Source organism: Prinia subflava, chromosome 1 (assembly GCF_021018805.1).
Source record: "Prinia subflava isolate CZ2003 ecotype Zambia chromosome 1, Cam_Psub_1.2, whole genome shotgun sequence".
Taxonomy (NCBI): Eukaryota; Metazoa; Chordata; class Aves; order Passeriformes; family Cisticolidae; genus Prinia; species Prinia subflava.
Window position 1 is genome coordinate 132487157 of NC_086247.1, and position 25075 is coordinate 132512231.

The window sequence follows — 25075 nt, forward strand, 5'->3', positions numbered from 1 at the left end:
TATGAGAGAAGATGCTCCACAAAACACTGCAGGGTGTGGACAGAGAGCTCATGCCAACGCAACACCATCTGCTCTGGAAGCTGCTTTGGCATCTGCTTGGGAAACAGATTCTTGACTTGCCTTGACTTACCTTGGTGTTAGGGAATTTTTTTTTATTATCAACTGCCTGGCAAAGATAACGAGGCAGAGGAGAAAAGGTTATCTCTTCTTCCCACTCTGCTGCTGTCTTTAAGACAGCTCTTGTAGCAGTGGCTAGTGTCTCTCAGTCGTGGCATACGACTCATTTAAATGACAGTCATTTTGCCCCACTCCTGCACGACTGTTCCAGGGAAACGGAAGCAAACATTTTAAGGGACAGTATGAAAAATCCTTATAATCTACACATTCTAATCTGCCCCATCAGCTCTTCAGCCTACCCTGAGTCTGAAGCCAAGGTGTAAGAATGTGATTATTATAAACACAACACCTACGAGGATACCAATCAGTCAGCAGGACATAAAGTTCTGAGGAAAACAGAAAATGATACAACTCTGATATCCTTATTGGCTCATTATTTCTGAATGAGAGAACTTTCTTTTTAAGTGAAAATTCACAGAGCTTAAGGCTGTGCCTAGAAACATTAACCTACTGTTTATAATACAGTGCCAGTTTGGTATCCACAGGGAACAACAGACATGTCTAGGCAAAGCTACTTACAGAAGTCAAGATGAAGAAAGTAAAGATGTCAAGCTAAAGCACACTGAAGCCTTGCATGGAAGCACTCCCTCAGAAGTACAGCAGCTTCTGTTTGCTTAGCTTAATTCCCCCTCAAAGGGATTAGACTAAATCCAAAAAGATACTTTTATTTTTTAGTAAGGGGAGCTACAAAGTGATTTTATGTTCTTTAATGTTATAGCAGTAATTAATTTCTCTTAGCCATACTCTGTTCTTATACGGTCTGAGATTACAGAACACTTGGTTGCTACCACACTGGCTATATGTGTCTATATGTGTCTATATGTGTCTATATGTGTCTATATGTGTCTATATGTGTCTATATGTGTCTATATGTGTATATGTATAACATACCACTCTGTATGCCGTATGTTGTTGCAGCTCATGGAAAACAACTCCTGAGGTGCACAAAGTCAGGCAAGATTTTTCTGTAAATTCAAGCTGTCCTCCTTCTGGAACAAGAGAAAACTGTGGCAGAGTACTCAAGAGGTGACTCCTGATGGTCACGGAGTGGCTTGACTTGTCACTTCAGCAGAACAACCCACTGTCACTGGGGTCCACATCCACAGTGAAATGGACTTTTTAAGCTCTGGAGGACTTCCACTTTCTGCTATTTTCCCCTGCAGAACTAGCTAAACCCACAGGATTTTTCTTTTTATGTCACAAAGAAAAGGGAGACAAGATAATTAAACCTGCAAAATCCTACGTGAATCATGATCTGGGACTCATTCTAGTGTAGTATATTCAAAACCATGACCTTAGAATGACTCCTAAAATGGAAAGCTGTTACTTTTCATTTTCTTCTCCTCGGTAGCAGGATGCATATAAAAAGTAAGCTAGTAATAACAGGGAGATAATCAGATATGAAAAAAAGCTACTGCAAATGTACATTAAAAGTGCCAGCCTGCAGGATCATCAGGTCAGGCAAATGCACTATATATGAGGGTTAATTATCTTGCCCTGGTATCTCACAGGGGATACTACATTAACTAAACCCCAAAGGGCTTGCTTCCACAATTCAAACAATGCTACAACAGGAAAGTGAGAGATTTCTCAAATGCCTATCAACTTAGTGTGACAGCAGGACACTACTGAGAAAAAAAAAACGTACAGAGTAACTGAAAACACACCGAAAGTAAAAAATTTTGTCAACTCTTCATCAAGACATACAGTAACATTAATTCCAGTCAAAATCTAGAGGCGGTAATTTGACTGGTATACTCTGGGACCAGTTTGCTTCCATCCTGCCACTCCGTTCCACTACTACACTCTAATCTTTCCCTTCTTGTGGAACTTTCAATTTATGAACTTTCGTTGTACAGTACAAACACCTATAATTAGTCCCTAAGTGCAAGAAGTTGCCATTTGTTCTATTTGGTTTTTTATTTACTCCATTGGCCAAAAGATAGCCAGTTCTGCAGCTGATCCTTCTGTGCACTGTAATGCTTCTCAGTTCCACACTGTTGCCAAATTTCATTAATATACACATGCTTTTTTTTTACATAAGTCATTAATGAAAGTGCTTGATGAGAGCACTCTGAAGATCAACCTTGCAGGAACCCCCTGCTAAACTGTGCCAGACTCACAGACTCCCCGTCAGCTCTTCTAATTCAGTTAGTTTACTGCTATCACTAAGAAGTAGATTATGGCCTAGATTTGTTAGAAATTTGCCATGAGGCCAACAGAGCTCTGTTGAGGGCATAAGAGAGAGGAGATCTGACAACTTGACAAGAAGCTATATTCAAAGTCTTCTCTCAAACGAGATAGAGAGTGATTTTTCTAACAATAACAGCTCCTCTAGCCTCTGGACACAGCCAAAAAAGCTGTGCCAGAAACAGGCATATATAATTCCTGCATTATTTATGATTTGTTCCTATTCAGTTTTCACCAGCAAGTTGTGTAAGTATCAGGTACATGCATGCAGAGCTCCCCAGCAGCCCCAGGCTCCAGCTCCCAGGGCTGAGTCTTCCTGCACTCCCATCCCATCCTCTGCCAGCCCAACTGGCACTCTGCTTTTCAGGAGAAAATGTAATCCCTTACAGAAAAGTCTGTTTAGCATACAGGCTTCCCTGGCAACTGAAACACCTTCCTCTTTGGTTACAAAATGGTGAGTTACCAAAACGTGAAGAACAGTAAGAGATCCTTCTCAGCCAGTGAGTGCCCTAACTGGAAGATGATGGTTAGAAGCACCTTACTCTAAGACTGGAAACATAGAATCAATTATTAAAATGACCCGCTCACTGGTTAAGTGCTTTATCTGGCTGCACCACAGATTATTGTAGACTTATGATCAGTGTGTACCTGTGGAGATAACAACAAAATGTTGGAATGCTACTTGGGATGGTGCCTCCTCAAACACAGGCATAGGTGTGCACAGACACACACTGCTCTCAGTCAAGGGACTTCACCTTAACAACTGCTCGAGCAGACCAGATTTGAAGGAGAAAGTTTAGGAGAAAAAGCAATATCTACCATGTTAAGGTACCCAGACTCCTCTGGTCTTTCAAGATTTTAATATTTTTCTCCCTTATATATTTTTTTCCTTTAAAAGGTCATTTAAAGAGCCTTCAAATACACATGGTGGCACACACTAGCCAAAGCTTTAAGCACGGCAAGGCAATGAGGAATAGTAATCCTCCCCTCCTGTGCAGAAGCATTAAAATAGCTGTAAGCTGCAATAGCAGTCACCTACTAGTCAAACAATGCACACAACATAATGACTATTTTTGTAAGCTAACAGCTCTGCTTTGCTGTGCAGCATTAAAATGCATTTGCCACAAACCCCCCATTGGCCAAAGTACAATGATGGCCCCTCTGCTGGGGTCCCCACAGAGCAGGAGGCCGTGCTGGGGCACCCCAGCTGGGCAGGGTGGCTGTGGGTGCTCTGAGGAAAGCCCAGTGGGCACACTCTGAGGGGCTCAGCACAGCTTGGGACACACAGCCACAAGGCAGTCCTAGCCCACGGGACAAGCCTGGCCAGACCTCCTCTGTTAATGCTACAACAGAGAAAAACAGCACCTAGCATTTGCTATGTCTCCATTCATGTTGTTTGATGCTATCATATGAGCACTCTGCCAGGCTAAAGCAAAAAGCAGCTGTTCATGCTGTAAGCACTCTCACTGTGCTTTTGTGCCACTTACACACATGCTGTGTTTACACCACCACACTAAAGAATTTCAGACTTTGAAGACTGCCCATGAAATATAGTTCCTTCTAGTCATATTTAAACATGCCATCAAGATTTGCGGTATTCATCTACCACATCTCTACCTGTGCAGGTTTTCTCACTGAATTATTTTCATGGTTTAATTTTTTTCAGAAAGCAACTTCCTAAGAACTCATGGAAGTGTTCAATGTTTTGGGGGAATACAAGCAGAAACATTTATTTCTACACACTCTGAAGGGGAAAACATTTTATTGAGAAAATACCACTGAATAGATATCAGTTGTTCCTTCTAAGGGAGAAAAATCCAGCAATGTGAATTACTCAGCACTACAGCTCCTTTTTGCCTTTCATCTCACTGACAGCATCAGTGACAGAAAGACAACCAAAAAAAGAGGGAGAAAGAGAGATAAAAGGACACAGAGATATATTGCAACAACATTAGGTAAACACAGGTTGAGTATTGATGTGCTATGAGCGTAGGATGATCTGGAATGACACAATCAGGAAAAGGCAATGCCAAGAAGGGTTTTTCTCTTTCTTATTAATTGATTATTCTCTTTGCTACCAGAAGAAATTTAGGCCAACATAGCTGCCTTCCTAGTAGAGACATGACATACAATAAAAGAGGGTGTGGGGCAAAACACTGAAATAATTCAAACATCTACCTCATTTTGTTTTTCTTAGGCATTGCACACTGCCACTGGTTTAATAAGAATGTCTTAGGTGCTGCCTAACTGTGCCAAATTAACAAGAAACCACTCCTCTGCTGCAGCTAAATGCTGGCACTCTCCAAAAATGTGTAATATGTTCCACCTTCACAATGGTCTAATGTATTAATAATTATGCAGAAATCAAATGTAATGTAACTTCTTATGGTAAAAGCTATGTTAAACTGAGGACTCTTCTCACAGTAAAAATCCCTTTGCTATTAAAAAGTGGTATTTTTGATGGTGGTATAAACATTTCTCCCTTCCCCTACCCCCCTCTCCTCTTTGAAGCATCCTCAGTTATGACAGAAGATCCATATGTATTTTACAGCACAGGAAGTTTTACTGGGAGGGAAGGAGAGGGGGAGGAGTGGCAGAAGTAGCTATCAACTCCACATGACACATGAGCCAAGGCAGGATCCGCTTCCCAGACACATTCCCGAAGTGCTGCGTGTACGCACAGCTGCCTTCACACAGCGGCTCCGAGCTCTGCCTTCTCCCACACTGCTGATGGCACAACAGCAGCGCCCATGGTCTGCGTGTCAGTGCAGTCTCCTTGCACAGGGAAATGCAAGGGGGAACATGCACCTGTTTTAAAACACACCTCTGCAGTAAGAAGGCCGACAGAGGAGGCCATTTCCCTGTATAAACAGGCCTGCTCAAAGCCTGCAGCTGGCAGTGGATGGCAGATGGACATTTTCTTTCTGTCACCGTTTCTCCCACCAAAGCAGCAGGAGAGATGTTGCCAGGCCGCCTCTGTCTCTGCCCACAGCCCAAGATAAATTGCACAGAGGTGGGTGAAGAGCAGCATGTTGAAGCAACTGATAGAAACCTGTCTCCTGTCTGAAATGCCTCTTCAGCTTCTGCTTAGGAATATGCTGCATAGAGGAGTGCATATTTTGTGATTTGTCCATAAGCTGTACCCTATTACCAGCCAGTTTTGAATAAGCATCAAAGCAATCTGCACAATCGCTAAAATCTAGTATAATAATTATGTTACCAGTTATGGTAAACAACTCCTGCAGTATTTAAAGGTAATAAATCACCATCATGGAAATTTCTTGTAGTTGCAATAGGATTTTTGAAACACTTGATGTAAAAACCAAAGCCCAATTTCTTAAATACAAACAGATACTGCCAGTCTCTTCAGAAATTGTTCAACAGACAAAGCTCTCAAATGAACTTACAGGTGCTCTGAAAAATACTGACTGGTCAGAGGGCACCAGATTTATTTTTAAACAGATATTGAGTACTGAAATCAGCCTCACTCAGTGCCTGCACTTTTCCAAAAGGTCTTTGTTATCTGAACTTTCACGAAAATGTTCCCATGACTGTGGCCACCAGGCTCTTCTGACATTTTGTCACAGCAGCTGCTTCCCTGCCTGCCAATCCCATGCACTCAGATGCCACAAAATAAGCAAAAACTTTCCATCCCCTTTCCTAGCATACTTCCAAATGACTGCTGCCTGTGGAACCCCTGGAGCAGAGGAACAGTAGGGGCAGAGGAGCCCACATGTATGGCCCACGGGGATGCAAGGTACAGGGCAGCATGGGGAGGGGAAGTCACCACTCAAACAGCAAGCCCTCTCCTTTGTGGTACACTCCTGGCAGCCCCTTTCACACCCAATTCAGCTCACCTAGAGTATCAAGCTCAATGCAGCAATGATAGTCCTCTACTTAATGCAGATTTGAAAACCCTGAGCAAGGCAGTGATAGCCATTCCTAAAGATACACCCTGAGCTCAGCACCTAAATTAAGGGAAAATAATCTTTGTGACCCTTGAGGCTGGGAGCTGTTTCGCCCAGAACACTTTCTGACCCTTCCTCTGAGAGGCCTGATCCTCACATCACTTTCCCATTCAACTAAACAGTACTTAGACAGGAAGAGCTGCTGATTTCAAACATTTCCTTGCTTTATTAAGGCTTGCTCATCAGGAACAATTCAGACAGGGCTTGGATGGATTAACTTAGCTGTGTTGCATATATATCTTCATGCAGACAAATGGGTTGTTTTGTTCTTATTAATATCAGCTATTATCTTTATTTCTGCTTTGACTCATATTCTGAACCTCATTCAAGCAAGACTGCTTGACTGCAGAGCAGAGCTGACTGAGAAATTAGTCTTTACAATTTAATGGAACACATATGTGTTTGCCTCAGTCTGATAATGTATGCAGACTATTATCTTGACAATAGTGGAAGAGCAGACTTCCTATTTGCAAATGACAGAAAGGAATAAACCAGAGGAAACCAGCATCTTCAGCTGTCCAATGGATAAAGGACTGCTTTGTCCATTTCCATTTCCACTTTCACACTGCAGAGGTTAATGCATTTGTTTCAAGGTATTTAGATGATCTCTGATTTAGTAAAACAATTTGGGGGTTTCTTTTAATAAAATGTAAACTTTGAACAAAAATTCACCCAGTATTTACCTGATAGCAAATTTAGAGTTTCCATTTTGTACCACATATAATTCATTTCTGAACACTCTGTCATCTACAACTATTGATACAAAATTATAGCTGACATCTACAAAATAAGTCCTAACAAATAGACAGTCCTCAAGAAAAATCTCCCATGTTGCATGCAAACAACAAAACACTTCTGCAAAATCTGTGGGACATTTCACACAAGTAAACACCATCATTTAGCATCTTGTGGTCACCATGCCATCAAACACACAAGAGAAGAGAGAAAAAAACACACAACTGATTACAAGATATTTGGAAATATTATACAATAAATATTGCTATTCTCAAATTTACAAAGAAGCTCTTAACAAACCAACAAACTTGGGGTTTGGTGCAATGAGAAAATGCTATCTACCAAAGCAAAAATATTTTCTCCAATAAGTATCAAAAGTAAAGTATACTTATTAGCAAAAAGAACTACTATGAATACATTTTTCATGGATACCATTTTGATATAAACATTATTATAATAAATTTTACAATGGAATGTATTTGCCTTGTTTAAAGCTGAAAGTTAGAAAACAAGAAACATGCTTGCCTCAGAATAGTAAAACTAATCACTTGAAAAATCAGTTATCTCTCCTTTCACAAAAACTTGAGTTTTCACAAACATCAAAAGCAAACCAAATTAAAAAAGAAGAGCATAAAAAGGAAATTCTTACTTTAACTTCCACTGTCTTCCCACCTTGCTCGATATGCCTCTCAAGATATTCAGAAGACAACAGGTCACTGCAAGAAGAAGAAAAAAGAACCATAAGCCTCACATGTGTGTTCTTGTACTCCATCACAGCAAGCACTGATTCAACATTTACATTTGAAAAGGGCAAAACCTGCAGGATACTTTTCCTAAAGTGTTCATAAAAATCGCTGAAACCACCATCTCCAATGGAGTTACACAGTGCATGGGATAAGCTGATTTTTAACAGCAGAAGGTGGGACAAGGAAAACTGGGTGCCGTTATTGTATTAAGGATGGCAAGATAATAACAACATGGACTCTCAGGCTTACAGCAAGTGAGAATATGAATATGACACATAATACAATGAATATGATTGGGCATTTAGAGCCTACAGCTCTTTGTAAACATCTTTGCCAGTAAACAAGTGAGAAAAACACCACTGCTAACTGTTTTTCACCTCCCAAGGATTGTTTGGATTTCTCCTTAGGATTTTCCCAGGTCAGAATGAAAGGGTCGCTCACTTGTCTTTTTAGCAAGTGCTGAAGCCTAAAATCTGACCACTGTCAGTTCCCACAACTGAGGGGAGTTTTTTCATGGAAGGTCCAAAACCAACCACTGACACTGATTGTAACTCAAGAGACTTTTCCATTTGCTGCTAAAAGTGAACAGCATAGAAGTTTGGTGATCTTTAAATAAAAAAGGAAAAGGATGGGAAACGAGTTGGAATCTGAGGGAAAAGGGCAGCGGTGTTGGCAGGCCTCAAAGGACACAATGGCACAGCAATGGCATGAGCTGGTAAGATCAACGCGGTGAGCTCAGCTCCACACTGCAGGGCAGGAAAAGCCCCAGGAGCTGCAGCCCAGGCAGGCTCACAGCACAGGAGTGCACACTCCCTGGGAGCCCTGCAGTGCCAGCAGTGCCAGAGGAAAAGGCTCTGGGCAACAGCAGTCCCAGCCTCCAAGTACACAAGGACTTGGAACAAACACCAAGGAGAAAAAACCATCAGACCTGAGGCAAACATATATAAATTAAATGCGGGCTGTATTTAGTAAGCCACTCAAATGCTAAATCAGTCAAATTATCTTCCTCATTGTTATTTTCTAATCAGGCAAACCACTGAATCACAGAATTGGTAAGATTGGAAGAGACCACATTATCTACATCATAAATTTCACTAAGCATGTTCAAAGACTACAAAATTTTACTGAGATTAAATCAGTATGGAGTCTTGCTACTGTTCCACTTCAGTGACAATTAAGCTGGAAAAGATGATGAACTGGTAAAGAAAACCTGACAAGAAGCAAGTTGGCCACTGAGGCAGGAGGCAGTAGCACACACCTGCTCAGCAGAATAGGAAAAAGTTTAGTATTTCTCCTTCAAACACCAAAACACCTGAGCTTAGTTAGACATGAACTGACCTGATGAGGGAGGGCAGGAGCAGCAGAGCAGCGCCCAGGGCAGTGGCTGCTCAGCTTTCCAGAGCTCTGTCCTGGCCAAACAGGCAGCAGGCCCATGGATGTTTTTGCTCCCAGAGACATTGGTGACTGCCCCTGAGTGAGCCCCAGGCAGGACAAAGTTGGAAGTATGGGTCCTCCAATACCATCCCTAAAAATTGCCAGCTAGGTATCTGCATTAATTACCCAGGCACAAAACCCAGGATCATTCCAATGAAATATCCTGATAACATTAAATTGGAAAGCATGGAGAATAAAAAAGATTGAAAAAAATTCTCATAGAAAAGACCTGGATGATCTTCAGGACTGGATATTTGAAATAGGATCAAATTCAATTGTACAAACAGCAAATTTATGCACTTAAGGGTTGGAGGGAATTTCTATTACATTTTTTTGGAGGGCCTGGTTTATAAGGAAGAGACACATGACCACACTAGTTTCTGGCAAAATGATTTGGCAGATCTATAGAATGTCTTCCTGGAAAAAACAACTGTCATCCCAGAATACATCAAAGATGTACTTCCAGTCAAACTGAGGTATGATTAATATCACCGCCCAAAGGAGACCTTTTTTCAGATTCTTCAGACAGGTACTGGACAGCTTTGCTTACAAAGTTCCATTACCTGGAAACACAGAGCAGCTCCTGAAGTAGAGCATAAAATTGAGTTGTGAGGGAATGTGAATGCACCACAGTCTGCACACCAAGGTACAAAAGCCTCCAGTTGGGGTATAGAAGATACTGGCAGAACCTCAAAGGTATAAGGACTGTCAATGAGCCAATGGTAATTTAAAAAAAAAAAAACACTACTTTGTAGCTAAGAGTAAGGGACAGAGGCAACAAAATGAGGGATGCTAACAAATTTCTGAATGGGAACATCCATGGGACAATTGCCCATGGAGGTGGGGTTTCCTCTGGCTCAGTGAGTTCACAGCTGGTTGCTGCTGAAAGCAGGAAGTCTCAATGTCCCCTCAGGAGCAAGCACTGAACCTACCTTGTGTCAGCACAAACACTCATCAAAACACTCTCGGTGTCAGAGCTAGCACTCATCAAAACACGCTTGGTGTCAGCACTGCCACCCATCAAGGTACACTTGGGAGGGTTCAACAAACAAATGGCTTTGCTGCATTAGGTAACTGAAATCCCTTGAGAAGAGGTGCAATAAGCTCCAGAGCTGATGCAAAGGAGGCAATGAGCAGCTCACAATAAGGGTGAAAGAAAGAGCGAGTGACTTCCTTGGCCACTGCAGAACCAGCATGAACCCCTTTAATTCTGGTCAGTCCCAATATCTATACTGGTGCTTTGCACAGCTGCCCACTGATGACCCATTATTGAGGAGCATCTAAAAAAGGTGCTGTTGAACTTCGGATTGCAATACTCTGATTCCTCTTAGAAATGAATATTAAATATTTAGGATACTCATGGCCTGGAGGAAGTTCAAAGACTTCTATAAGGTCTTGTATGCATTTTTCAGATTTAGTAACATAGACAGATGTTCTCTTAAGATATACTCAGTTTAGCTTGCTGAAGTTAGTTATTTCATTTCCTGGCATTCAGTACATTCTTTCAGCAAAAGTTCAAGCTTCCAAAGCTTTAATAAAGGTTCCTTTACAGCTTAGGGTTCTACTTCCACTCTTCATTATTTTAGGGGGACTCAGACTAATTTTGTTCTCCTTATTGGATGGACACAGAGGTTTTTGTGCCAAGAAAGGTGCAAGAGATTATAAAATGTAAGATAGTAAAATAAGTATATAGTACAAAGACTGAGATCAAACAGAATGGCTTAACTCAGGCAGACTTTACAGTTGTATTTGGAGGGATGACAAGAAGAAGCACAGGTTCTTTTCATGTGGGTATAACAAAATTACTGCTTTTTAAAAGATACTGCTGTTAATGTTTTAATGTTCTGGAAGATCATATGCTATGTTCTCAAAAATCTGGAAATTGTGTCTGGCACAAGAAAACAAAAACATTGATCATTCTCTGCCTTGTACAACACAAGAATTAGAAGGTAACAAAAGAGGTCAGCCAGCTTAAAACTAATTAAGAAGAACCTTTTCTGGCACAGCTGCTGATTACAATGTTCAACATATTGTAGGAAAGCATGAATGCTAAACGTTTGTACTGGCTCAAGCTGGTTTGAATGAACAACTTAGTGGATGTAACTGGGCACTGCCAAACACACAGACACCATACCTGACACAAAGAGTTGGAGTCCTGGAAAAAGGCTCTGGAGAAGTCTCATACACACTTGCTCAGCTCCTCCACTTTTCCCTCACCATCGGCCCTGGGCTGCAGGGACTGGGCAGCTGGCCAAGCGCCCCTGTGAGCTGGCCTGCTCTGCCTGCACCTCGGAAGGGCCCTGTTTCTCCTGAGGATTGCACAATTTCTCCACAGATTGCACAGTTGCCAACCCTGGCATCCAGCTCCAGGGTTGCTGATGGCCAGTCAGCTGCTCCTCTCCCACCCACCACCCCAGTCATGGACATACCCAGGCTGTTCAAGCTGTATTTACTTTCAAAGTAGGCCAAAATAACAATTCCCAAACAGGTCCATCCATTTTGTCTTCCTGCTCAGTCCTTATTTTTTGGACAAAAGGGCTGGAAACAGCTGGGGAGCTGCTGGCAGTCCCACCCCTCTGAAGGTCTGTCACAAATGCCTTGATTCCCGAAATGAGCCCATCTGGAAGGGTAACCCCTGAGGTCACCTGCCTGCACAGCTCCTCGGGACTGAGCCCACAGCTTGCAAAGAGACCACACATCTGAAATGTAGAGACATGGCTAAACCCTATCCTAACTAACACAGGATATAGCTGAGAATATTTTATCAGTAGAAAAACCCATAGATGACGCCATGATATGCTTTACTATTATGATTCACTGTATTGAAAATATAAAAACCACAACACTCTTGCAGATCAAATAACGCAACCAATGCTATAAAAAACTAAGCTACAAACTAGCCATTCTACACAATCTTAAAAACTCAGGCCAAAAGGTATCACCTCCTAGGTGGAGCCATGTTTGATCTGCAGTAACAGTACAGGCACAGAACTGCACCATTTTAATAGAAGGCTTTCCTTTTAAAACAAACAAAAATCTAGATTAAAATACTTGTGAAACATGACTAAAATTATTTAAGCAAGATAAGACAATAACCATCAAGGTAATATGCATTTCAACATAAATAAATAAATACTTTCCTATGGTAGAAATGAAACAGGAATAATTTAGCTTGGCTGTCAATCTATCCTAGAAACCATCTTTGTCAGCTTAAGTGGTAGTTCTAGTATTAATTACAAATAAAACTGGCATGTTAAAAAAACCCCAACAGATTGTGAAAAAAATCTTAGAAATACAAGGGATGGAGAAAATTACAGAGAACAAATACCAACACCATAATTGACAATACTGTAGAATGAGATTTTCAGAAATATTTGCTGAGGCATTGGTGAAAATTTTTTGAAAAGGCATGGTAAAAACCTGCATATGTTAAGACCTAAAAATAAAACATTTCACAGGAAGAAAAAGCACATGTGATCTGTTGCTTTTACAAGGAAAAACACTGCTATGCTAATAATGGCAATTCTGTTGTCAGAGGTCTGTTATTTCAGTGTATACAAATTAAGCAGTGTCATTTTGTTTACAGCAGCAGCATTTTTGAAGCATTGTGTGAAGTCCATATGAGCCTATCCCATACAGACTCCATAGTATAAGAGCCAGAACAAAAAAATGAGCAAGCTCCTCTTTGCTCTTCCAACCTTCCCAATGACAAGAGTACACAAAAGGCAGAAGCTGGAGGAATTTTATTACAGATTAGGCCCCCAACTAAGGAAATTATCCTTACACAAGATGATGCACTTATATATATATATATATATGCACTTAAGTATATACATGCACTTAAATTCTACCTTGAATCACCTGTAGCACTTATACGTGAGGTTTACCAAAACAAATTGGGAACCCAGGAAAGCAGATCAGCTGTGGATATAGATCAATTGCCCAGCAGAAAGTGGCTGCTCCAGGAAGAAAAAGAGATTTAAAAAAATGTGGTGGCAAGAGAAAAGAGGACCAAACAGGTCAAGTGTTTGAATAAACAGAAAGAAAATACAAGACATTGCAAAGCACTTTGTCATGGGTTAGCACTGGCCAGATGTTAATGCACCCATGAATATATGTTTTTTCCTTAACAATTACTGTGGGATGTGATCAGGAACACAGCAGAGCAGGCTTAAATCTTGAAAACAAAAAAAAACCTTAAAACTTTATTACATTACATAAGAACAGAGACAGAAAACTCTTAAACACACACAGAGACAGAAATAAAAACTTCTCAGAACATCTCTTCTCTCAGTTTCTACCCCCCACACATTACTCTTCACAGACTACACCTTTGGGTTTTAAATCAAACAATCACTACTCAAAAAAACCCTAATCTTCAATTTAGCAAGGGAGAGAGGAGTCTCTCTCGCACCACAGACTGTTCCTCAGAAAACACGGGTCCACCCCTTATGTGTTTCTATGTCACCCCTGGCACCGCCCGGAGAAGTCTGCCAGGGTGACTCTCTCTTTTTCCTATGTCCAGCGCTCTCACCGCTGTCTCATAGGCCACAACTACATACAGGGCTTTTTAAGGATGCTGCATGCCGAGCTCTCCCCTTTTTACCCAGGGGCCGGGGTTCCAGGAGCAGGTCTGCCCTGAGGGCAGAGGGCGCCACCTCACCCTCCCCCTCTTTTCTCTGCTCGCTCCACTCTTCAAGTGCCAGTCACTGTAGCAAAAGCAGGGCAGCTGCATCCACCCAAAATGCAGTTTATGTTCAAAAGAGACTTAAGTTCACTCCATGGCTAACATTATGCAAGAAAAGTCCAGCTCAAAAGCCACTCCTCTTCAATCTCTGCCTATCTGGGTTTTTTTCATCTCTTTTTATCATCTCGGTCCCAGGCTGCTTCCCTCTCTCCTCTGAAACCACCAGTCATGAGAATCAATGTCTAAGAAAAGTTTCTTTCTGCCAAGCAAAGGTTAACAGCTTCTATCTCCCAGCAGGGTGCAGGCTCAGGCACTCCCAGGCTGGGCAACCCCCACGTGGCTGGGCACCTTCTCCCAGAGTTTAAGGGGGAGGGGGGTGAGCACACACAGAAGGCACTTCCACAGTTTTCCACCCCTCCATCCTGGACGGGGCAGCTCAGTTCCAGTCCTGTCCATTCTCTTCTCCCCCCTGGGCCCCAGCTTACTTTAGTTCTGCCGCGTGGTTGTCCTGAGCCCGGCCACGTGGCTTCCCCCTCCCCCACTCAGCCCAGAGCTGAGCAGGGGAGAGGAGATGTTTCCACTGCTGAAACTGGAATCCAAAAAGAGACCGAACCCTCCTGGAGTCCTGCTTTTAACTCTTTGTGTCCTCAGAGGCGTGTCCAAACCTCCGAGTGACCAATCCAGGTGCCAGCAGAAAAGCTGATCACTGATTGGCCTGCCCACATCTCCCTGGAAAAATTGACCTCTCCCCGCAAGCATGACACACTTCAAGTCAAAAGAAGGACAAAAGAGGCGAGCAAAGATTTTTTTAAAAGGAAGAGGTTTGCATTTGAATATGAAATGGAGAAAAACCTGGGAATTATCCCTGTAAATTTAATAGAAACTTTCAAACAGAGAGGGAAAATGGCTCTCATCAGCTTCTGAACAAAAATTAACTCTCCAGATTTAAGAGACTGAAAAGCCTAACAGTTATAGAAAAAAAAAATCAGAAATTGTAGGGTTCCCTTTAGAGGTCATAGGAAGAAATAAAAAGTTAAGAAAGGTAGAAATAAAGGGAGTTCATAAATGTAGAACTATAACATATCTTTGTCAGCATCAGTGTTATAAATAAAAAAATGACTGGCTTCATGATAATCTGATATCATCACTGTGTCTCCTTGAACACTATAGAAATTCTTTATCATTTATTCACCCTCACTTGTGTCCACAGCTCTCCATTATGTACACCTGAAATTTCAGATTAAATATGGTGCCAGACAAGAACATCAAACGAGAGATCTGAGGCAAGATGCATTGCTGAAAAGAAAGACAAAGTTTTAGTTGACATCAGCAGAAAGGTCTGGATGGGTTGAATGCCAGCAGGAAATTATCAACAGACATATGGAGACCTTCAAGAGAAAAGACCAGGTTCAGGGAAATGATGGAGACAATGATAAGAGATAGATGCGGTATCAACTGCACAATTAATGCGAGCCCTTGGGGCAGAGCCAGCTGGAGAAGGCAGCTTCCTGCAACATCATGCTTGAGAGGGCTGCAGCAAGAGAAATGGGCACTGTAAGGGTACCAGGCACATGATTTTGAGGAAGCTTCCCATAAAATGAAATATTTTACCCCAGTGGTGTACATCCTCTAACAAGTATTAACAGAAATAATAGCTATGGAAGGAGTGGCTGTAAGAGGACATTTTTAGTACAGCCCATCTTGTACACCAAGAAAGAAAAGGCAGGTTGATTGTCGTAAAGCAAAGAGCAAGAAAGTGGAAAACTGGATGAAAGGGAACACAATGGATGTTTCTATCTGCCAGTCAGTAAGAGCACAAAGGACAATTTGTATTATCTTGCATTACACTCTAGAGCTGGAAGATTTTCGGTATGAGCCATGAGCTAACTAAAACATACAGCAAGATAAACTCAAAAAACTCACTTAGCTGGCAGATTTCTGTATCTCACTACATGGGATACTTTAATTCTCCTTTATTCTCATGCCTACCCAGAAACGTCCTCTCTGCTCATACATGATCTTTCTTTTCACTTCAGGAAGGATTAGCTATCTCCATACTCCATGAACCAATCTGCTTTAATAGCCACAGCTCAGAAACTTTCATCTCTTCCTTCCCATCAAAAGAATTGCTGAATTTCTTTTTATGTGGATTGTTAATTTAATTAATGACCGTATCTGTTAAGTTAGCCAAATGGACTAATCAATCAGAATTAGAAAGCTTCTCATACATAGGGCAGCAATTTTCAGAGCATCTCCTCAGAGGAAGCAAAAAAAACCTGAGAAAAACAGAGCCGGTTCTTGTGTACACAAACTGAAGTTTCACCCCCTTTTAAAATATTCTTACCATGCTTTTCTATCCTTGTTGCAGCTAATATGAAAGAGACAATGGAGTAAGAAATTTCTTAATTTTTCTACTCCTACTAACTATTTGAGGCTTTCTTCAAAAGAAATTAGGGACTTAAGAATGGGTTAGGGTCTCAAAGGATTATATACAAATGCTGAGTCGTCCTCACTCTAAGTCCCTTCCTGGAGCTTAATTTCACGTTTCACAGAATTACACAGCTTGAATCTCTGATGATGTTTCTCCCAAATACTAACATTTTGCTCACTTTTTTCCTCTCCAGGACTTCTCACTTAGATCCCTAATGCCATCCTCCTTGAAAATGCACTTAGTCCTTTATCCCTTAACAGCTACTTTGCCTGCAGGACAGGATAGTAACTGCCCTGCACCCTAGTGCAGACAGCAAACTGCAGAGCAACCCTGCAACCCTGAGCAGGGCCTCCACCTCTGGCTTTAGAGAAGAATTCTCACAGTTCTGGCTTACAAACAGCATGTGTTTCATTTCTGAACTGCCTTCATTTCTTGATGGGAAAATGTTTAAGCAGGTTGAAGACATTCTTCCTTAGATTCACCAAATTTCTGTTACACACATGGCTCTTAGTACTGCCATCAAAAAGCAGAGAGTGCACTACAATAGCTGCAAGGAAAACCTGTGAAGCAAGAGCAGTAGTTGGAAGGCTCAGGCTGCAATGACCATGTCCTGCTGGACATGCCCTGTGCACATGAACTGCACCTGAGCTACACCCAGTGCCATTCCACAGTGCCACTCTCCATCTGGAGTTACCACACCAAGGACTTTTTGGGCCTGTGCTTTACCATCTCTGCAATTCACTTTGAACTCCTCTATCAAAATGACCATATGGGCAATTTTATGAGAAGGTAATGGTGAACAGACACTGCTTGTATTTTCCAGGGCAAAAAACTTAGAAGCTTGTATTTAATTTCTGCAGCTAGGAAGAGACACACTTACAAATTAACCATTTACTCATATCACTACAAGTTTCTTACCACTACGTTTTAAAGAAATCTGACTAATGCTCCCTACCCCAACAAACTAGTAGCAAAACATAGCTAAAGTAGTTCTGAAATCATAATTTCAGGTTATATTTTTATAGCCACTTAAATATTAACAACATTTTTATTACATTTCTTGTATCAATATTAATATTTCCTAATACACACATCGAAATTGGCAAATAGCATCTGCTATGATATCTAATGAACAGGGTTTTTTAAAATAATATTACGTGGCACAAGTGCTGCAAAGGGCACAAATTCAATATGGCAGTTAATTCATGCTGGTGATGGAGGGATGGTGATTACAGTCTTCTCTTCCAGACAACAGGGAGATTTAATCTAGAATCCTAACAAGGAAGCTGCATACACAGAGCCTTCCCAGTACCCATAGAAAGACACAGCTACTCAAGATACCACAGTGCTAAACCAGAGACAAGCAGAAAGAGCAGACAGCAGGTGTTTGCAAGATTCTTGTCAGGCAGAAAGGTGAAACAGGATTTTTCTAGCTCTAAACTTCTGTTTTCACAGGCAGAACTGAAATCAGTCTGGGCAAGGTTCACTTTGCTACTTATCCAGGAGCTTTCCTGACGGTAATGATGGCAATACAAGTGTCAATAAAACCTCACTCTTTTTTGTATGAACAATTTACACCAGTATTTCTTCAAGCAATTTATTTCTTTTTTTCTTACAGAAATTTCAGAAATCCTATTAAAATGAGCAGTATTTTTAGACCTTGTTCATACCCTTACTACAAAGCAGTTTCCTCATTGCCATTCTACTCATAGAATTGCTACTTAAAAATCAGGATAAAAATAGTTAATTTTAGTATTTGAGAGGATGGTAAATTAATAAGAGAAGAGGAATGCACACAAGAAGCACAGGCTACACATTTCCCTGCAGAAATGTACTAGTGTAGTCTAATCCTGGCTTTTATTATGCCCATTCATACAGTCAAGCTATTTTATACTACATGGAAAATCATTTCCCAAGTAAACTCACTTGTGATTTCAACCACATTTCAATCCATCTCTCTGTGTATTGTCTACAAATTTTCTTGAAAGAGAAAAACTGAAAAATTGAATGCATAAGTATTATATACAGCCCTGGCACTACATCATGCTATTAAAAACAAGTGCACACATTTTGTACAGGACATCTGTTACCATTTAGTGAATGGACTTTATTAAATATTTTTATTTGGTAGCTTACTTCAAGATTTGCCCTCAAATTCTAGTTACTGTACATGTGGTCTTGCTCTGGAGCAAATATACAAATAATTCCTGCACTCATGAACAATTCCATGATGCTCTCTCAAAATATTTGCACAACACAAATACTGAGTCTTCCACATACTGCTCTTCAGGAGAGTTAGCACTTCCCTCAATGCTGAAGTATCTGTCTGGTTTGAGTGCCCAGTCTGAAACTTGACAGACACATACAATGCAGAAATACAGTGTCCTTCTCATCTTAACACATTTCAGATGTGTGCTGCTCTGTGTGGCAGTCTGGACAATTCTGGAGCTCTTGAAGCTCTTCAGAGCTGATCCCAAGTGTCCTCCTCATGGTACCTGTAGAACAAGGAGCTGTCACTACAGCAGAGGCTGAAAGGTTCAGTCTGGGGCATGTTTGTCCAGAGCTGTGCAGAAAACCCCCGTCAAAGCAACCAGGCATCACCACTTGCTTTGCACATACACCATTTACAACCCAGTAAAGGCAAACCAGGGCTGTCCAGCACACCCCCTCAGTGCTAGCACAGCCTTGCTTCACTCCCAGACTACTTTACACTGCCAATTAACAGTGCATAATTACAGAAATAAAATAAAAAAATAAGACGCAGAAAATAGGAATACAAAGGGGGCAAATTATGCTCTGCCTCAGCTTCTGCCTTTCATCATCTCCTTCCAAACTCCCCCTCACCATACCTACCTCCCTCTCCCTGGTCACATTCCTACACCTCCTTCACTCCCCAGCCCATCACCCCTTCTTACCCACCAGCACTTCCAAGCCACTGCTTCCTACATCTGCATGATGCCAAGGAAGACCAGAAAAGGAGTCAGTATCTCTTCAAGAGATACAGTTTGACACTAACACTGAACATACCCATCTTAAAATGTGCACCCTTAATGACAGCAAGGCTTTCCCCCGCTGTGCTGTCATCTCTTTTATAAGCACTTAGGACCATCACCCTCCTAACACTCATGGTTACCTGCTGCTTGAACCTTTCATTTTATCCTGAATATTGGAAAGGTTGCATGCCCCTACAATCTTTTATGTAGTAGTCACCAAGAATCATCTCTTTTAAACAGTGTGCTTTTTATACATGGAGAATTCACATAAATAGATAAAAAAATTATAGAGGGGTTTGGGGTTTTTGTTAATCTAGTGATTGCATCAGCTGTTGAAGTACTTGAGATGTATCAGTGAAAAAAAGACCAGAAAAAAAGGTTGTCACTACTTTTATCTTTACCTAAAAATGTTAACTATAGAAAATGGTATACCTAAAATAGTTTCAATTTAAAACATTGCAAACCTTACATCTAGGAATTAGATTAGTTTCCAGAAACTATTCTGAAGAAGAAAATATGTTAAAATTTCAAAAAGACAGAAATGGGCTTGAAACTCCAAGATATTGAAAAAGCCTCTTCTTGGTAGAGGGACTAAGAAAAAATGAGTCATGACATGAAGAACATCTTCAATAACAGGCAATTTAAAGAGCAAGAAGCTGAAATTACCCCTGTAGCACTAATGTCTCTGTTTTGATAAAGAAGGTCAGTTTTAATAGCATGGATCATTGTGTGGATCAGAAGTCAAAGGTCTCACACTTCAGTTGTGGGTAAACCAGGATTCTATTCTGTAACAGCAAAAAATTTCAATCATACAGTTAAGAGAGACAAGGAAAGAAGTCTTTTGAAGAAGCAGGCTGCATTACTGGGAAAATATCTCAAAATATCCCCACATGACAAATGACACAAAAACTTGTGAAATAAAATTCATGGCACATCTTAAAAATGAATGAAGAGTGGGAAGACAAGAGTCCCTTAACCACCAAATCCTCAGGAGCCAGATTCTGAGACAACAATAACCATTTAACCCCAGTCCAAGAAATTATCACAGCTCCCTCAAACTTACAATCATCAATCTTCATTTAGCATACACAACTACAAGAGTACAGCTAGCTTCAGAGAGGCAAAAAAAATCCATTCCCTAATGCTGTTCCAAGTCAAATTTGTCTGGCTTGCCAGCTGGCTCTGGCATTGCTGATGACCCAGCAGGTTACTTTGCCTCCCTGTGGGTTACCTACCAGTAAATCATCCTCTCTAAACTCAAAAGGCTCTTCAATTTGAAGGAGAGGTTGGGCTGAGGATGGGGGAGTATGATGGAGGTTTACAATATCATGTGAGCCATAGACAGAATTAATACAAAGCTGTTATTCTCCTAATTCCACATTAGTAAAATAGGCCAGTACTTGAAGAAATTAGAAAACCAATTTAAAACAGATCAAAGAAAGCACTATGTCACACAAGTTGTGAATCTCTGCACCACATTGCCACAGGAGGCTGCACTGGCAAATGGTATGAGATGGTATCTCTGAAAGGGACTGAAGTCACAGACAAGGAGCTCATAAAAGGTACTGTACAAAAGGCAGACAGAGGGGTGTGCCTTCTGGCATCTCCAATCACACAGTCATGCATGTTATGGGGGTGAGTGGAATGGAACCTGAAAGTGGCCAGCACATGTGCTCTTTCACAGCATTTCCCATTCCCAGTGCCAGGACAGATGGATCACTGGTATGACACAATTTTACTTCTTTTCTGTTTAATCACTGTCACTGTTTCTTAGGGTGAAATGAATACAGTAAATTTGTATTTTAAATTTTCTTTTCTATCCAAAGTCATTTTCTGAAACTGAGAGAAAATATATTTCTGCTTACAGGATGCAAATTATTTTTCATCTATTAGTACAGGATTGCTTTTAAATGCATGGTCCATATGCACATCATGTAACCTAAAAAAGGTGTACAGAGCAACAGTGGCCAGCACCACCCTGCTGGCTGCATCCATTGCAGAGACTGCTCCACATCCAACTGGAGCTGCATTTCTGTAAATGCAGCTATGACAGTTCTCCATCTGCTGCTTCGTGGATGGGACTATGATTCAATTCATACTGACAATCCTACAGCAAAACCCCTGCAGGTTCAAATATCTCTCCCTTTTCTTAACACAGGTCTCACCCTCTCATCCTTCATACCCTAAGACAAGCTTTATTCCTCTATACTCAAAACTCCCCATATTCACATCCCTGAAGACAACAAAAGTCTGTATTAAGATCAGTAATGCTGGTAGGTGGCATAACTTGGCTGGTTTCTTCGTAGTAAGAAAGGGAACAGAATGAAATCCTTGGCATTACTGGTGGTGATCATATATGCACTAGTGGTGGTCATATATCCACCCAAACTGGTGCATTGAATAGTAAAAGAAGTTAGAAATAAAGATCTGGAGTTTGTAGCTGGTTCAGTCACACAGCATTGGTAGAAGTTCTCATTTGACTGACACTCTGCTGCTACCATCCACTTCTTCTACACACACGTGCATGTATCCTGTTATATATACACACACAGAGCTCCTCTATATGTTATATATCCATATAAATTTATATAGGATAGAGTTTACATCCCTTGGAGGCATCTGTCAACAATACACTATGCATGAGACATACAATTTGCTTATTTGTTTTCTCTTGCTCCTTCATCACACCTTTTTCCTATCCCTTTATTCTCTTTATTTCATGTCATCATCTCTTAAATCAGGACCAGCCCATAGCCTTGCTTGCAGAACTGTCTGTTGGGAGAATTCTAGCTCAAAATTCTAATTATTAGAAAATAGCAGACTACATGTTTTCTTTCTTTACTCAAACACAAACCAAATTGTTTTATCCTGTATGACTACCACTGTGTCTAATGTGCTAACAGACATTTTCAGCATTTGACATGATTTATTCAGTCATGCTCAAAAATAAACCACCTCTAGTTTCTCATGCTGCCACCTAAGCCATGGCTGAAATTTCAGAATCATATCCCACGATGGAAAAACTGGCAGGGTCAATGCAGATCCAAGTATATTGAATTCTTCCCACTGAGTTTTAAATCTGAATCACCACCTCCTTACATCTGTAGAATGCTTGCCACAATGAAGCAGGCTTATGATTCCAGCAGATCCTTATGACTATTTTGTCTTTTCCTGTACCCTCTCATCTCCCAGCCATGATATGACTATAGACAGAAACATTATACACCCATTTATAATGAGATGAGATTTCTAAGAAATATCTTACTATTATCTATTTTATCTTTTTTTATCTGAAGTATTCTCTTCAGGATGAAAAGGAATCTTCATACTCGAGTGTGCCAGTTCCAATCATTACTTTTCAAAGAAATAACCTCTTCATTTAGAGGTTAGTTACCTATTCCTTTCTCTTTCCCAGGGCTGATATATTTTCTGTAGGCCAGGCTGTGCACCTGGGCATTCTTTGCAATCTGGCAACTATCTGGCATCAAACAGTCACATTTTGAATGTGGCACAGCAAAGCACTAGGCTGATGGTGCAAAGTGCATCCTGAAGGAGCAGATGAAGTGTGCAAGCAATTCCAGCAGATGCAGAAGTGAGAAGGAACATTTTCTGCCATTCTGGCATATGTCTTTTTTTCCTTCAAAGGCTCCAAGTTAATGTCTTTCCAAACAGCTGAATAAAATCAAGATGAACACCTAAGTCTGTTTAGAAGGAGTTAATTTTCACAAAGCAACTGCATAGCCAGCTTGTCCAGTAAAAAAAAAAAATCTAAAGGTGCAGAACAGCTGTAGACCCTTTTAAATGCTGTATAGCAGTGTGTTAGAAAGCCTTGAAAGAACACCGAACTGCCCTGAAGAGCACAGAATATATTGCTCCTCAGAGCCCTTGACTCTAATCCTGAACGACCCTTCCATAGAGCACCTCATCACAAAGCCTCTAACAGCCTCCTCAGCAAGCAAACAGGGAATAGAAAGCTCAGTGCCACTTCTGAAAGCCCCCATTCCTCTTTGCAGTCCTGTCCTTTTGCCCACCCACGGGTCCACTCACAAATCCAGAAGTGGGATGTGAAACCAGCTGGCTGATGGGGTCTGCAGCTGGGAGTACACCTGGCCTTGCAGAGCCATCCCCTCAGCCAGGGACACCAAGTGCAGGTGGCTCTAGCTATGAACTGCTCCTGAATGGGGAGCTGCCTCTAACCAAAATTTTAATTCAGTGAATGACGAGTCTGAATTTGACCAAGCATTTTTACAAGAAACCTACTTTCAAATCTCCTGTCATCTTTGCTTGGCAATCTCAGTGATGTGCTCACACTGTTCTAACAAAAGAACTGCTCCAGCTCCTCACTTGTCCTCATCCTGAGGTAACCCAGTGTCCTAAAGGAACCTCTGCAGCAGAACAAAGATATGGAAGGACTTTTTAAAAGAGAGGAGGAAACCATCCTCCCCTTTCTTCACTTGGCTGAGCCATGGGGAAGCAGGGCAACCAGCTGGGAGGCTGGTCCCATGGGATGCCCTGCTCCACAGTCAGCAGGAGAGAGGGAGAGCAGCTGTTCACAAAGGCAAGACATTTCCCTCCCAGCAGCCTCCTGCCCTGACCACCCTCTGCAGGAGCCCACGCTCCCCTGCAGGCTACAAATATCCTGCGAGATTCTCTTCCTAATTTAGGCACCTCTGAAAATCAGGCAGGGGAATACTCTGGGAATACAATCCAGCACCTCAGCAGAGAGTTCAGGAGCCTCCCACAACAGTGCTCATCACTTCTTAGGGAACATCATGTGGGGTTTTGACATCAATAATTTAGATAAAGGGCACCACAGGTTATACCTACAGCTCACACTGACAAGCACACGTCCAAGACTATATTCTCCTTTTCAGTACAAAAATGTATTAGGGTATCCTTATTATCATCCTTACTATATATTTATAGAATTTTGCTCAGTACTTTAAATTATTTATGGTTCTAAAAATAATTCTCCTAACATGTCATGTGTTGCTTATAATAAAAGCTAGACTTAAGGCTCAAGTTCTAGAGTGCAATGAATTTGATAAGCAATCATCAGGGACACTAATGTGGCTTGCAGAACAAGAAAAAGCCTTCCAAAAGCTCCACATAATGCTGTAGAGTTTAATTCTGAGCTAAAATATAAATTAGAGCTAACCAACCTCCAAGAATGCTAATAGTTTTTAAGTTAGAAAACATACAATTATATATATTTTTATGCACTCAGATTTTTTTCCCCCTCAGAAGAACAGAGCCAGATATACTACAGTTCTACTAACAATTAATCAGTTCATTAACGCTTTTACATGGGGATGTTTTCAGTACAGCTGGTAACACTGCTAGTACGACTGAAATCTGCGGCACTCTATCTTAATATTTGGAGATGAAAATTAAACTGCAATTCAGAAAAATACTTATAGCTGTTTCTTAAATCACAAAGACATATGCATTGATGAATATTTTCTTCCAAGCGTACTGACTCTGCATATAGCTGTCAGTGTTTGGGGAGGGGTGATGTAACCTCAAACATTGATTACCATAATCAGAAACTTACCAAAAAGATAATTCAAAAGTAAAGTGACTCAGTTCAAGCAATGCTTCCACAGGAATAAATGCATTTTCCCTTTACATTTGTTTTCCTTATGGATCAGCAATGCGTAAAGGTGGAATCAACTATGCTGTATAGCAGGCAGAGAATTATAGTGTAGGGACAG

At 41.1% G+C, this 25075-nt stretch overlaps 1 protein-coding gene across 1 annotated transcript in view; it reads right to left on the reverse strand.

Moving 5' to 3' along the window:
• The window catches only part of ADAM22 (ADAM metallopeptidase domain 22), a 127096-nt gene that overhangs the window by 59026 nt on the left and 42995 nt on the right, over positions 1-25075 (reverse strand). Inside the window, exon 4 of the mRNA XM_063412686.1 lies at positions 7720-7786. Coding sequence (XP_063268756.1) covers positions 7720-7786 — 67 coding nt within the window. The remainder of the gene's footprint in view (positions 1-7719; positions 7787-25075) is intronic.